Here is a 16,435-nt window from a genome sequence, read left to right as displayed (position 1 = left end):
GTCTACTTGGAACAGAAAAACATGTTTTCAAATACTATGAGATGTCTTGGCCAGCCTACTTGCCTTCCCTACCCCTTATTTTCCTATCACTGGAAAGGCACATGACAGTATCAGAGTAGTTAGTGGGGTAACACTTTTAAACTCTAACATTATTCTTATTCAGTCTTATTTCTTTTAGGCCCAATTTTTCCTGTCATGTTTGAATCTTCAATAATCTGTAAGACACTTTTAAATCAACTGGCATTAAGCATCTGTTCTATTCCAAAGGCTGTTCCTAATTTTATTATGGTAAATCTTTAACAAATAGGTTTTTAAAGAACAAATTTAAGACCAGGAAGTAGTTTTAAAAAATACATAAATTGAGTCATCCCATTACCAAAAGTTAAAAACAAATTATACAAGTCTACTTTATATATAGTCCACATTTAAATTCTATTTTTCCAGAGAATAATCATCTCTGAAATTCCAAAACTACCAGTAAAAATTTTATTGCCTTTCTCTCCAGAACAAAGACACATTATGCAAAGGTGTACTAGAAATATTTGGTTCTTTTTAATCAGCTATTGATGATATAATAAAATAAAGGAATTTAAATGGCACCTAATTCAAATATTTAAAACATCCCATTTAATGTGTCTTTCTAATCTGAAACACAATATAATTTAAGCCTAATCTTCAAAATTGTGCCTTTTTTTTTTCAGGAGAGCAGAAGTATAATCATCCAGATATGATTTAGAATTTGGAGAGGCTTGCTTGGTTCATTTGGCAACATGTGATTTTTATAGGCATGGCAGTAGGCACAATGTTGAAGAATAAGCCTACCAGATGGAAGAACAATGCTAAATTACAAAAAGCAGGGTACATCTTTCTGAATTGTTTTAAATCACAAAGAATCAAACCCACCAAACATCAGACTAGTTTTTTAATTATTATAAGTGAACTTTTTACAATATGCAGATTTTTGTGGGTACTTTTTCCTCTCTTGACCAATTAAATGTTCAAAGTATTAATTAATTCACAGAAATCAAGTTCTCCATGCTGTCTGTACAAATTAAAGAACCTATGCATGCCTCCCAAATTCAATGGTCTCTGGATAAAAGATAGTTCACAATTTAAACAGAATTTACAGCATTACAAAAATGACCAGAACCACCTTCTTTAATCATTTACTCTAACAGCAAAGATTACAATGACAGAATTTGAATGATCAGAATGTAAAAGTATTTGTGCAAAACTGCATTAATTGTTCTTACCATCTAAGATTTGCGGGTAATGCCAATGACAGCACAGAGACAATAATGAAAATTAAATACAATTGAAGTTCTCTACATTAGATTTTTTAAAATGTGGACTATATTATGACTAAACATTAAAAGAAAATGTGGCACCATGAGCAGCAGGAGCAAAAACAATCTGGCAGTTATGCCAGCTCAAGAAAGCTGACACTGGAATATGCCGAAGTTTCTTTCCACAGCAGCCATTGATCCTAAATCTGAAAACAACTGTAGGACGCATTTCCATTCAGTGTCCATAACCTTGGCTTTGCAGATTGAAAATAAAATGTTTTAAGAATAAGCAGTCTTTATCTTTTTTCCTTTCTTTCTTTTGAAGGGATAAAGAGGCGGGCGGGCAGGGAGGAGTGTGCTTCTTTCCTGCATTGGCAGTCCTTAAAAGAGTTGAATCATTGATTCTCTGGATTTACCTACACCGATCCATTTAACTAAGAAAGAGAAAATAAAAATAACAAACTTATTTTAGCACCCTGCAACCTGAAGCATAAAAAATAAGAAATCTAATTTTTCAGTATTTGTATCTAACAACTACATGTTCCAGGCTACCCAATAAAAACTTGTATTGACTTCTTGCAGCCTCTACCCACTGATTTCATGGTTTGTTTCTATCTTTAAACATATGCAGGAAATAGTACAAATGCAGTCAAGATACACACACACATCCAAGAATTTCACCTTAATTCAGTTCTGTTTTCAATCACTATGTGAAGTCCTAAAGAGGCATGGTCTATTACTAGCAATTATGAAAAAAGTTTTTGAGAACGGTATAACTTTTATTCTATATGCTTTGGTAATTTTTTAAAAATTATGATACTGAATTCAGTTCTGAAATGTCAAACTGTAATTCGCCCAATGTCTATAAAATATACTCAGACAAGTAAATGAGACCGGGGAAAAAAATCTAATGAGATTCCAGCTGTAATGGGGAAATCTAGCCTACTAGAGAGTTTTACATTTAAGACTTTCAAATGATTTTCAACTATGAACAATTAGTGAAAATTAGTCTGATAGAAAAAATGACAGGCTATTAAGTATTCTCTCCTCTTCCAGATACATATAATTTTTTATTTGTTTCAATATATTTTCAGGTAGAAGTACTAAATTCACAGGTCTTAAAAACTACTTAGGGAATTTTTTTGTTGTTTTAGTCCTTTTCCAGCTTTTAGGTACTTTATTATTTAAGAGTTCTTTAAAACAATATTTTGAATCTCTGAATTGTTAAAACAATTTCTTAGATTTTTCTAGTCATCTAGACCAGATTTTATATATATATTTAACTTTTTAAAATTACTTTGGCTTAGGTAACTTTCCCTTATTTAGCTTAATTTTCCTCTCCTCCCATACCATGGGTTTAATTTAGTTTATAATTGACTTTCTGTGTATAGATGATAAAATTCAATTTCTAATCAGTTTGGCAAATAATGGCTTCATTATTTGTTATCATTTAAACATTGGTTAATAAGCACCTACCCTGTGCAAAGTGGGAATTCAAAGCTAGAATCAGAACAATTCCTGCTCTTAGAGGACATAGTCATTTTAGCAAATCTATTCCAAATGAAACTGGGAACTCTTCTTCTTTACAGTGTGACCTTCTATTCTGTTGCCATCCACCAAAATGCAAATATCTCCTGTGTTTCTTCTCTGGAAAGTTACTTAAAACCTTTCATTCCAATTAGGACTTATTAACAATGGGGAGAACGTACAGTTAAGAGATCTAATGTTTGCAACACTGTTGTAGTTGAAGATCTTTAAGATTTCTCTACAGGCTAGATTTTCCCATTATAGGTAAGAATCCTATTAAGATTTTTTTCCCCCCTGTGAGAAAAAAATTGTTTCAGACATCCCAATCTCATTTGCTTATAAACAGCATGATAGCATCAGGGGAAAAAAAATGGTAAACACTTATAATGACACTGTATGGCTTCTGACTGATCCACCCAGGTTCTTTCTTAGCTTCCATACCTTTGCTCACACTGTTTAGCTCCTCTTGTAATTAAAATTTTCTACAGTCTTTAAAATAAATACCACTATTTGAATTCAGATCATACTGTCTTTTCAGCCCTAAGTCTTTTTATGAAAGCAAAGACCTTGCTAAACTTTGTATCTTTCCTAAGGTTATACATTGTGGTCTATGCAGTAAGCACGTTAATAAATATTTCATGAATGAACTGATAAAATAGTGACAATGTTTATTAAGTCTGTAGGTGACACCAAGCTGAAAATGCTGGCTACCAGTATGAAGTCCAAAATTAATAGTTGGAAGAACATAAATCATTTGGAATGAACTGGATCATTATGGGAAAATATGGTAAGAAATTCCTAAGATTTCTTGACAAGAACAGAAAACTAGGCCTAGATGGAAACTCAGAACATTCTTAATGTAGAGATAAGGAAACTGAGGTCAGATGGGACTATTTTTCCCCAAGGCCAAAAAGTTACCTTCTCTTATCTTTATGACTTTCTTCAAGGTTGGAGAATTCATATCCTCCTCAAATATCTTATGTTAACTAATCCAATAAGAAGTTTTTGCATCCAATTAAAATCTCATCTGTTCACAAATTCATTTTCACCTTCTTTCTGTCCAGGCCTCTATAAATGTGGACTGTAACTATTGAGCAGTGGCCTCATAAAAAACCTTTATAGACTTGAATGGAGTAATTTAGCCTTCTTTATATGGAATATTAATCTCTAATTTCTACATGTAAGATCCATTTAATCCTTTAATAATTTCATTTTTCTCTGAAGCCTCAAGCTTCTTCAATTCTTTTTTTAAAAGTCTAGTCACTAAAGTCAAGCACAATACTAAAAAATAAGCTTGAAGAATGATATTCCTTTTTTTGTTGTTGTTTTTAAACCCTTACCTTCCATCTTGGGATCAATACTGTGTATTGGATCCAAGACAGAAGAGTGGTAAGGGCTAGGCAATGAGGGTCAAATGACTTGCCCAGGGTCACACAGCTGGGATGTGTTTGAGGCCAAATTTGAACCTAGGACCTCCCAGCTGCCCCTTAATAGATCTTAATATCATCTAGGTATTTTTCCTTCCTTTTTACAAGACTAATAGAGATAGTCAATTATGTTCCCCCTTCAACATTTATTAAAATTCTTACTGCTCTAGGGATGATTTAAAGTTCAGATAAAATATGGCCTCTGCCCTCACAAAGTTAAATAGTTAGTATGTAAAGAAGGATAAGACACATATACAGATAAACAGAATGATTTGACATTCCTTGACTATCCTTCTACAAAAGGATGGTGCATCCTTTTATTTGTTGTTTTCATTTATCTCTAAACTCTACTGGATCTTGCTTTGTTTGGACAGGCCATTTCTCCAATGTAAAAAAGCTCTTTCCAATTGCATTTCTGTCTTCCACGCTTTCCTTTGACTATGTTAACAATAAAGCTATTGAATATAATAGGCCTAATTGAGGCAATAATAATAACACTTATATAGCACTTACTATAATTATTTTATTTGATCTTCACACAATTCTGGAAGTTGGATGCTATTATTATCCCCATTTTACAGATGAGGAAATTGAGGCAGAGGTTAAATAAGTGTGCGCCTAGGGTCAGAGAGCTAGTAAGTATCTGAATCCAAATTTGAACTCAGATCTTTCTGACCCTAGGCTTCTATCCACAGCACAATTAGTACTTAATCTGTGTCTTCAAGGGCTCTTTGATTACCAAATAGTGATAATTCTTGGACTATCAGAGCACATACTGGAGAACAGTATCATAGATTTAAAGTCAGAAGGATCTGAAGAAATCAACAACTCTACACCCTTTCTTTTACAAATGAGAAAACTGAGGAATAGAGACATTAACTCTGGTCACTCAAATAGCATAGCTAAAATTTGAACACATCCTCAAAAGCTCATTTGCTTTCCACTACACAACACTACCATAAAATAATACACTAAAAATGTCATGCAGGACTTCGCTAGGTTTACTGAAATCAAAATTATTATCCTTTTTCCTTTCCTCCTTGTGGTTTCTTCCCAAGCCCAGTAAAAAGAAGCCTAATTCTATCACTTAAGATCCATGAAACTTCAGGCAAGGTCCTTTACCTAGCCTCTGATCCCCATTATTCATTTGTAAAATGAAGGGTTTCATTAGATCATCTGTAAGACATTTTACAGCTTTAAACCAGAAGAATCTATAAAAATGTGCTTTCTCTTAGCCAGTCATGGACCTGGTTTTAGGTTCCTTCTGTTGTTTGCAATATTAATTTTTTTTTATTAACCTCATATTTGGCGAGGTATATATATGCTCTGCATTTTAGAAAATGGGGTATTTTATGAAGAATAACAATTCATTTCCTGAAGATATTGAAATATGCATATATGAAATACACTTTTTTCTTTAGTTACCTGGAATTTGAAGCTCATCTTGAATGAACTGAACATAATTCTGTGCATTGACAGGGAGATCTTTAAATGTCCTTGCATTTGATATGTCTGTGTTCCATCCTGGGAGAGTTTTATATTGAACTTCAACTTTATTTAAGACTTCCTGGTTTGCTTTAAAAAAAAAAATACATTTTGTCAGTGCACATCTATTAGCTAGTCTGTCATAAAGTTTGTAATTCATACAGTGCAGCACTGTCAATATTTAACAAACATTACAAAGCCACACAGAATACAATCTGCTTGCTTGCTCTTATTTGAAGAACCTAAATGCTACACTTAGAACCAAAGCAGTCTAAAAGCTTAGCCAAATTGTTTCTCTAATCTTCCTCCACTTTGTATAAGAAACTGAAAATATAGCCTGGAAATGGTTAACATAATCCTTATCCCACCCCAACCCATTATTTTAACCATGATTTTTTTTTTAATAAGAAATTAACACATCTATTATCAGAGCAAAAAATTATTTAATGTAGCTAAAAAAAACCTAAATTCCAAAATGTGTAATTATATACCCCACAAAATTAATGAGCTTCAAAATGTCTTCACTATTTAACGTAATTGCTAATCTAAATTTGGTAACAGCATTTTCTTCTCACATATTGACAGATTTATTGAGACCACTCCATAAGTTATATTTGATATGAGATTCTCCTAAGCGTCTAAGTTAGCCCTAAAGTGTGCCTGGAACATGATGAATTAGCCCTCTAGAACTACCTCAAAGCATAACATGCCTAAATGAACTGTTTGTTAAAAAGGCATCTAGTGTCCAGAAATAGCTACTTGCAAAGCTGTTCTTTGGAGAGTAATTGTTCATATTAATCAGTATGCAAAGAACACAAAAGATTACCTGGAAAATGAGGTATAATTTCACCATCTAACTTGTAGGCAACTCCAACTTTTATTTCTGTAAACACGTCCAAAATATCCAATTTCGTAAGAGCCAACCTAATTTGATAAGAAAAAGCTAAAGAAATCAACAATGAAACAGCAAACTAGAAAATCCACAATTTCACAAAACCATTAAAGTTAAAACTCAAACAAAACTAAATTTTCACATTCATTGGCCTGTCAGAGATTACAAACAATATAGTAAAATGAGGTAAGCTGTCACAATCTAGGCATACCAATTAATGCACTGTTTGTTGAAACATGAATTGGTCTAGCTATTCTAAAAAGCAATCTGACATCATGCCCCTAAAGCCATTAAACTAAGCCTATCCTCTGATCCAGTGTTAGTTTCTGCTCAAATTCTTTGAAGTATCATTTATCTATTTAAAAACATCTTAGAATGTTGAAACTTGTTTATTGCTCAATTTTCTAGTATGGGTGAATTTTATTTTCTTATGTGGACTTTTTCTTTTTCCTTTTTTTTTAAACCCTTACCTTCTGTCTTAGAATCAATTGGTTCTAAGGCAGAAGAGTGGCAAGGGCTAGGCAGTGGGAGTTAAGTGACTTGCCCAGGGTCACACAGCTGGAAAGTGTCTAAGGCCACATTTGAACCTAAGACCTCCCATCTCTAGGCCTGGCTCTTAATCTGCTGAGCTCCCTAGCTGCCCTCCCTGGACTTATCCCCCTATCCCCAATTTATGAGTTATAAGAGGCACCTAAATTACTTCATCTCTCTCACTCAATCATCTTGATATGAAATATAACCCAAAATGTGACTCTTTGACCCTATCGCTACAGAAAGCAATGCTAACCATTCCAGAAGGCAATTTGAAACTATCCCCCCAAATTTACCAAACTGTGTATACCCTTTGGCCCAATAGTAACAACACCAAGATTTCACCCCAAAGAGACCAAAGAGAGTAAGATTTTATGTGCAAAAATATTTCTATCATCACTTTTAATTGTAGAAAAAAATTACAGTGAATGCCTGTCATTTGGCGAGTAGCTGATGGTTTAAAAATATAACAGAATATTACTGTGCCATAAGAAATAACATAAAGGAAAGGTTTAATGAAATCTGGAAAGAGTTGTAAGAACTGTTATAGACTGAATTGAGTAGAATCATAATAATTTACATATTTACTTCAACATGGTATAAGTAAAAAAGTTGTGATCAATGCACTAAATCATCCCAACCCCCTAAAACTGATTGATGAACCACGTTTTTCCACCTCTTGACAGAGGTAATGCAAGGGCAGAATGAGACATTTATTTTCAAAAATGGCCAAAAAGTGTGTCATGTTTATTATGGAGAAATCTTAAAGGGGAGAGCTGAAGAGGTAGTTATGGTGATACCAAAATAAATAGGGTGTCAATGAACTATTTTTAAACATATAGAAGAGAATAAAAGGAAATTCAGAAAGGGACATGAACAACCAGGGAAGTGCTAGTAGCATCATTTAAAATGTGTGTATTTTAAAAGACTAAATTCTATATTTAAACAGAGACTAATGGTTGCATCTACAATGTTTTTTTTAAAATTTGTTTTTCTATAGGCAGTGAATCATGTTTTAAACAAGACTCAAACCTAGCTCTATTGACTTCAAGTCTAATATTCTACCCAGGGGATTGTATTGACTCGGATTTCTGAGATGCCATACCTATGAAACTAGTATTATTCTACCTCCCCTCCTAAACTTTGAATGCATTCCAACTATAAAATTTCATTTCAAATAAGATGCAAACAGGACAATGAGTTTCAACAGTAACAGATGTTGTATTTAGCCATACTTAAAAGAAAACAATGATGGATCATAATTTAAAACCAAAAACCATGATTTATCAAAAGGTCTCCCACAGTCTATACAATTTTCAGGAAGCCTTGCTGGGATGTATGTTTTCTGTGACAATGGAAAAAGGAGTAGCAATAGTTAGCAAAGCTATAGTGGCTACAAATACATATACTTGGCATCTTTTCTTTTTTCCTCAGCAAGTTACAACATTCCTGGTCAAAGTCAGAAAGTATTGGATGTGACATGCACTCTCATGCACATCTTCTGAAAACAAAAGACTAGTTGGTAAGCTATAACTGAAAACCTAGCCATGGATAGTGTCTAAAATACTAGGTTTGGGATTACCTCCCCAAACAAAGGTTGCGCATTCTGATCGTTTAACTCACCTACAGAAAAGGGAATACAACTGTTCCAGAGCACATGATCCCATTTGTTATATATCTTCTTTCTTGCCCTTCCTTTTACACTCTTCTCTAACTTCATTAAATTGGAAGACTTATCTATCATTTCTTACTGACTACTTATTCTCTTTCCTATACACCTTTTTTCACCTTTCCATTTCCTGGTAAAAAGAACAAGATGGAGTTCTCATGCAATGATTTATTTGATGGAAAGTGCCCAAAAAGGATGGCAACCAAGGTGGTAATGGCCTTGTCAGGTCATAAAAAGACTAGTTAAAGGAACTGGGAATGATCACACTCCAAAGAAGGAAAGATTTAGGGGTAACACAATAGCTCTATTCAAAAGTATGTAAAGAGCCACTACATGAAAAACTTGTCCAGCTTGGCTCTAGAGACCAGAAATAGGAACAATGGATGTGAAAGTAGCAAAGAGAGAGGCAGTTTTGTAGCACAATGAATAAAAAACCAGGCCTGGAGTTGGGACCTGAGTTCAAATCTGCCTCAGACACATAGTTGTATAACCTGGGGAAGTGACTTAACCTTGATATCTGTCACTTGTGCATTTTGAAGTGGACTTCAGAGGGAGAATAAAAGAATAGAGAAGTGTTTTTGGCACCTTTTTTCCTCTCTAATCTAGGTGGAGAACTTTGATCTCCATCTAGTTGCCCCCTGGCTTTCCAAAATTTTCCCTTCCTAAGACCAAATAAACCTGCCTAACTTTCCCTGGAGTCTAGCCTGGTTTAATCTGCTCCCTACCCTGCCTACAAAGAACCCTGGTCAATTTCCCAACCATGCAGGGGGGATCCCCAGTTACCTTCCTTTCCCTTTTTCCTTACATCATACTTTTCTGTCTTAAAATGGAAACGTAACCGTTTAAAAAAGAAAGGAGGGAGGGAGAGAGGAAAAAAGGAAAGAATGAAGGAAAAAGGAAGTAAGGACAGAAGGGAAAGAAGGGGGAAAAGAGAAGAAAAGAAAGATTATCCAACAAGGCCAGAAAGATGGGTTGGGCCTAGATCATAAAGACCTTTAAAAACTAAACAGAGCAGTTTGTAGTTTACCTTGGAGGCAGAAAGAGGCCCCTGGAGTTGACCAAGTAGTTGGCCAAAATTATAGAATATTACTTTTGCAGTAGTCAGTAATATAGGCTGGAGTGGGAAAAGACTGGATGAGACCAATGAAGTTATAACTGAGATCTAGGAGAGGTGACTTTTTGGGATTATGTGAGTTGAAAATAGGTGCTACAGATGATACAAACAGCAAAATTTGGCAACTGATTGCATATGTGGGATGAGGGACAGTGAGGAGTTCAGGATAATGCTAAGATTAAGGACCTGAAATACAGAAATAATGGTGGTAAGGAAATGTTTTTTGGCAATTAAAGGTATCCAAAAGTGAAATGGGCTGCCTCAGATAGAATTTGATTCCCTCTTACTAAAGAATTTTAAGCAAAAGTATTATATAAGTATTTGTTGGAACTGTTTTAGAGGAAAGTCTAATTCAAATACAATCTGGATTCAATGAACCCTGAGATTCCTCTAACTCTAATTATCTTGTGATACCTGGTAAATATTTTGTCCCAAAGTCTGCCCTAAAACATTTTCCTTCACTCAAGCATTGGTTCACCTTTCCTCTTAATGGATTTTTAATTGGAAAAATACTTTCATTATTTGCTGTCAGTAGTATGGCCAATGTGTTTGGTTTACTGAACTGTATTTTTTTCTTTCTTTTTAAATGCTGCTTCAAGGAATGGCTTTCTCAATAAGAATAATGGAAAAAATAATTTGAAAAATATGATACAAAAACAAAAAGTATTTTTAAAAAGGTAAAAGAAAAAAGGTACTCTGAACTCACCAGAAAAGAACATTGGAAGAAAAAAAAATCATAAACTAAAGTTTTAAAAAGTAGAGGATCATTTTCTAACTTCTATAGTTGTGCCAGGTAACATTGCCTGAAATACGTTAAAAGACAGCATGCAATTTAAAAGTCACATTTGTCAAAAAGCAATGTAAAGTTTTAATTTATATCCTAATAAAACAAGTTACTTACGCAGTAAATCCATTAATCATATGAGCATATTTGAGCAAAACAAGATCCAACCACCCACACCGTCTTTTTCTTCCAGTGGTCACACCAAACTCTCTACCTCGGGTCTGTAACAATTCTCCAATTTCCTAGGTAACAGAATATAAATTAAATAGTATGTTAATATAATATCATTATCAAGAGAATAATCACAGCTTATATTTAGTGTTTTTCCTCAAAACAATCCTATGAAGATTGGTAAGGCAATTTATTAATATGATATAAAAAATTGTGCTCAACTACAGAAATGAAGCCTAGTATTGACTTGTCAAAACACTTAATATATCAATAAATTTAGAAACTTTGATTTACTATAATATTCTTATTTTAAAGAAAAAAAAAAACAGAAAGTATTATAGTTCAGTGAACTTTGGAAGCCAAAGAAAATTACTGGGAAGATCCATAATTGTAGTTCATAAATGTAGTCCAAGATAAGCCAGGAAATCAGTTTTTCTTAAGAAATGAACTAATGCTGAACAGTAAGTAACAAAATATGTCATCACTTACATTCAATTTTATTTCATTGATACCCTGCGCCTCCCCCTTTCTGTAGGGATCTACAGTAGTGCCTCCTATTTTCTCATATTCTTCTAACTAATTTATTATTAAATAATAATAATTCTGTTCTGGGACAATCTCCCTTTCAAATAAGATGGCACAATGAATAAAGACCAGTGAATAAAAGAGAACCCACAAGAAAAAATAGTAACATATATATTTCGTTATTTTTCCACTATAGTGAACAAGATTTACTGAGAAATCAGCTTACATTGTTCTGTTCTGTTGGAAAAGCTCCAATTCCAACTCTAGTTGTATATGCTTTTACAACTCCATATACCTCACCTACATTCTGAGGAGGCATGCCCAAACCTGTGCAAACACCCCCGACAGTACAATTTGAAGAAGTCACAAAAGGGTAAGTCCCTTAAAGAGAAAAAAAAACAGAAAATGTCACACTTTTGTACTGATTTAATTTCAATGAGTCCTATTATTTCTGCAATCTCTCAGCAACAAAACTGGAAAAGGACACAAATTTATTAAGTTGGATTTTTTTTAACCTAAAATCCATACAGAGTAACAAACTACAATTTTTGATCTAGCAAATTAAAAATTGAGCTGACCTGAAGAAGTTAATTCTTTATATATAAAAAAGAATAACAAACCTCTTAGCACATTGGCCTAAAGAAAAGAAACTGAATACTTTAAAACAAAACTGCTAATGAGATTCAGAATCTGAGTATACTTTATTAATTAGAAGGCTTAAATGTATCAGTGATAACTTCTTGAAGTCTCACTTTTTATTCCTAGCTACCACGCCATTCTTGACAGGATGATGGTTGTGGGGAAAAAGAAGCATAAGGGCAATACCCTAATCAGTCTTGCCCTCTCAACTCCCATTTAAGCTAACTGAGACTATCCTAGGATCTTGGTTGGCTAAAAGGACTATTAATCATTTCCTGGTGGACTAAGTAAAAAGTATCCAGAAGAAACTCCAAGGACAAACATATGTGGCTGGGGATCAATATAGGGAACTCAGGCAAAGGAGTTTCCTTGCTCAGCTGAATCAATTCCAAGTGCCCTCAATGCCCATCTTTGTTGAATATGCTCACTGGCTATGGCTAAATAAATTTCATTTTAACTGCTGAATGTCTCTTTTTGTTCTAATACAAAACCTAAACTATCAGGAGACTGGCCTGAGTCAAGACAGGCCCAGAACATTCCCTTATTGTCAGAAAGTAATTAAACTTTTGTAGCAGTTCCCATGGAGCCATCAAAGCATGTTTTTGTATTCCAGAAAGTATCCCCAGACTTCACTGGAAGATCAGCTGTTAATTTTGAGCCCAAAGGATGCTAAAATAAAACAAACAACAATTTGGACTTCCCACCTCTACAAAGGTGGGGGTAATAATGTCTTCTCTTATCTCTTCTTTTGAGCTAGCATATAGTTTACAATTTACAAAGTAATGTCATTCCATTATTTCAATTTAATTAGATAAAACTTTGATTTACTTTATATGTGAAATTACTGGCTTAAAATAGGATTTAGAGCTAAAAGGGAGGTCAAAGTTTATCTAGTATAATATCTTCATTTTACATATAAAGAAATTAAACTTGGAAAACTGATTTTTCAAGTCACAAAAGTAGTGACTAGTAGAACATTAAATCTAAAGTTCTTTTGATTACATTATTTTCTCTTCCCTATCAATATATTCTGTATATACAACGTGGGGTTATACCTCTGAAAGAATAAGGGTTTATTTTAGCTCTCACTCCCTCCTACTCTCAAACTTGCAAAGCATTCTGTCATTTTGACTAAGAAATAAACAAAATGAACAAGAAGTAATAATAAGTAAATTGCAACAACTACTTACAAAATTGTTTTCATTTTGATGGGCTAAAATTTTTATATCGTTCATCTGGGTTTTTTAGGGGAGCAAAAGTAGTAATAACTTTTAGAATTACAACCCAGAGTAATGTGAAAAAACATAAAATAAACAAAAAAAATACCCTGAGCCACATCGTAATCAAAACTTCTGAATATAAAAAAAATTTTAAATCTAAACCAATTAAATACTACTCAAATAAAACAGACACTGACTTTAGCAAAAGATAACTTTTATGATTTATGTGAGTATATTTACCTAGAAGTCATTTTTTGAACCATCACAATGCCAGTGTGTAATTAAAAAGTACAAAAGCATTTTATGGCTTTATTAAGTTTTCAATAAATGGAAACACTTACCAAAATCAATGTCAAGCAGGGCTGCATTAGCACCTTCTACCAAAATTTTCTTTGGAGGGCCATGGAGAGCCTCATAGAGAAAATAAACACCATCTCTCACCATTGGTTTAATCCTTTCCATATAGCCCTTTGTAAAGAAATCATTTTTCAGATGAGATTTTTTTAACTTAATAAGCAACAGAAAGACAAATGAACTTTGATGATTGCATATATCAACAACTCTAAGTCTCCCACCAATGTCACTTGTTCATTTTATCACCTTACCCTATCTCTTCAAGATGAATATTAAGCGTATTCTTTAAGATTAAATAACATTATAGTAAATATTGCCACCAAAAGTAATTACCACTTAAACCTTCAATAGGAAAAATACTAAAAATATTTCTGAAAACCATTTATTTGATATGTAAATTCACTGATAACAAAATTCCATGATATGACATATATTTTTTCGGTCAATATAACTCATGAAACTTGTTAGGAACAAAGAAGATTTGATTTGCTTCAGTGAAAAGAGCATATATAATGATGGAATCATGAATCTCCTTTAGTTTTTGTTTTGCATTCATTCATGATGCTTTAGAATGGTCTGTGAGTCATCTGAGTTGATTTGTAAGATAGGAAGGAAACCGATAGCAAGGAAAGGGGAGATTCAACTTTAAAGAACAGTGTGAAGAGATATGGTTGCAGGGCCTGAAAAGTGCCACTTGTACCATAATTTGTTAACATTCTGGGCTAGCTTACAGTCATTTAACATCAACTCCTCAGTTTAGCATTTAAAGTCCTTCATCACCTCACTCCAACCTTCCTTTCTAAGCTTATTATATATTATTCTTTTTTCCACACACTACAATCCAGCCAAAATATTCCTCACATTATTCTGTCTCCATGCTTTATTTAGAATTGAATTAATTTATCTAGAACAAACTCCACTTGCCCCTCTAAATAGTCCTTTGTTTCCATGAAGACTCAAGTATATCACCTTCCCATGAAGCTTCTTGATGTCCTCACTAGTAAATCTTTACCAGTATCTTGTATTTCACATAAAGATTTTTTATTTTTAGGCTCTCCTTTATATGTACATACTGTTTCCCTTGAAAAGGAAGCGACTATTTTACTTTGGTTTCTGTACCCCTAGTGGAATGTCTGGCCTTCTATAGGTTCTAAATAAATGCCTACTTATTGATTTAACCTGTTTAGGCCATAGGACCAATGGAAAGAATAGTCAATTTTGTAGCCAGAGAACTTAGGATTCAAATTCCCATTCTGCCTCTTATTGCCTTTAAAATCTTTGGCAATGTATTTAACCTTTTGAGGCCTCAGTTTGCTCACCTGTAAAATGAGGAGTCTAAACTAGATCTCCAAGATGTCTCCTAGGGACATCTAATGAAAGAGATGGCACAGAAGATAGAACATCAGGTCGAGTTGGGAAGATCTGAGTTGAAATACTTAACTGTGTGACCCTGGGCAAGTCACTTAACTCTGCCTTATTTTCCTCATCATAAAATGAGCTGAGAGGATAGCAAACCACAGTAGTAACCCCAAATAAGGTCAAAAGAGTGAGACATGATTGAAGGGCTTAACAAGGTCCCTCCCAGCTCTCCTCCAATAGATTCATTTGTCACTGTCAGGAAGTCAATCCTGGGTATAGAATTGTTAGCTTTCATTTGTTTTTCTATCATGGATTGCACCTACCTCTACCCTTACCCAGAAATTCTTCAAATAAGATGTTCTAAACAGGTCAAAAAGAGGTTAAAGTGAATAACCTCAAAATTTATGTTGTAATGTCAGTGTCCAGCAATGTTAAAGTGAATTAAGTTCATAGTAAGTACACTACATCACCTTCTAGTTATCACACATCTGAATGGGAATGCTGTCTTTCCCAACTGGAAAGAAAGTTCTTTAAAGGGCCACCACTACACTTTTATTCTCCACAAAATGTCAATCAGGTTGGGCAAATAGGCACTTGATAGTCCTGATCAAAAAACTGGTCATTTTCTGTCTCCCTATTTTTAATACTTTTTAGACAAAGCAAGAAAAAAATTCATCTACATTTTTATTTTCTAGACATGATTCCTGAGCATGGTTACAAAAAGTGTTTTCCCCCTTTCTTTATATAAATGCTCAATGGAAAATGATAAGTTATGCCAACCTACTTATTCTAAGGTCCTCAAGAGATAGTCTGATCAAACCCCCTAATTTTGCAGAGAAGAAAACTGGGGCCCAGAGTGGTTAAGCAATTTGCAGAATTTTGCCTGAGTGGCAGAGCCAAAAACTGAACTTGGGTATCCTGATCTTAAGTACAATACTTTTTTCAAACTGCATAACAAAATTCAACCCTTTAGACACAAAGTTGTTTTACGTTACTATTCCCAAAATCCTACAGAAAAATTTTTATTCCCAAAAAGCAGTTAAGAATTCTATAGGTTTCTCCTTAAAGAACAAAATCTAGTTACCTTAAAAACTGATAAAAGAATGATTATTAATTACTCTTACATCCATTGTGGATTAACTCTTAAAACTTAAGCACCCAAGTAACTTTGGGAAATTTGTTGTTAGTAAATATACGCACAAAAAAATTTTAAGTAAAATGTACACTTCTTAAAATATGGATACTTTATAATGGAAAAATAACAAAATCTAAAAGCCTTGACCTGAAGATAAATATACATGGAAAAATTGTCAAAACTGTCACAAAGCTTTACCTTGAGTTTTTGTAATTCGCCTTCAATATCAATTTCCAAAGTGGGATATATAGATTTATATTGATTAGCTAAAACTTTGAACCTGTAAAACAAATACATTTTGATTATAGTTGCATGTC

At 33.6% G+C, this 16,435-nt stretch overlaps 1 protein-coding gene across 1 annotated transcript in view; it reads right to left on the bottom strand.

The window, feature by feature from the left end:
• Positions 1 to 254: 254 nt before the first annotated feature.
• The window catches only part of ADSS2 (adenylosuccinate synthase 2), a 56,671-nt gene continuing 40,490 nt past the window's right edge, over positions 255 to 16,435 (bottom strand). Inside the window, exons 7-13 of the mRNA XM_001377547.5 lie at positions 16,317 to 16,398; positions 13,612 to 13,738; positions 11,638 to 11,792; positions 10,833 to 10,957; positions 6,552 to 6,649; positions 5,666 to 5,815; positions 255 to 1,720 (exon numbers count right to left, since the gene is read on the bottom strand). Of these exons, the coding sequence (XP_001377584.4) occupies positions 1,668 to 1,720; positions 5,666 to 5,815; positions 6,552 to 6,649; positions 10,833 to 10,957; positions 11,638 to 11,792; positions 13,612 to 13,738; positions 16,317 to 16,398 (790 nt within the window). The 3' untranslated portion in view covers positions 255 to 1,667. The remainder of the gene's footprint in view (positions 1,721 to 5,665; positions 5,816 to 6,551; positions 6,650 to 10,832; positions 10,958 to 11,637; positions 11,793 to 13,611; positions 13,739 to 16,316; positions 16,399 to 16,435) is intronic.

Source organism: Monodelphis domestica, chromosome 2 (genome assembly GCF_027887165.1).
Source record: "Monodelphis domestica isolate mMonDom1 chromosome 2, mMonDom1.pri, whole genome shotgun sequence".
In the NCBI taxonomy this organism is placed as follows: Eukaryota; Metazoa; Chordata; class Mammalia; order Didelphimorphia; family Didelphidae; genus Monodelphis; species Monodelphis domestica.
Note: the sequence above shows the minus strand (reverse complement) of the source record. Positions and strands in the feature narration are given on the sequence as shown.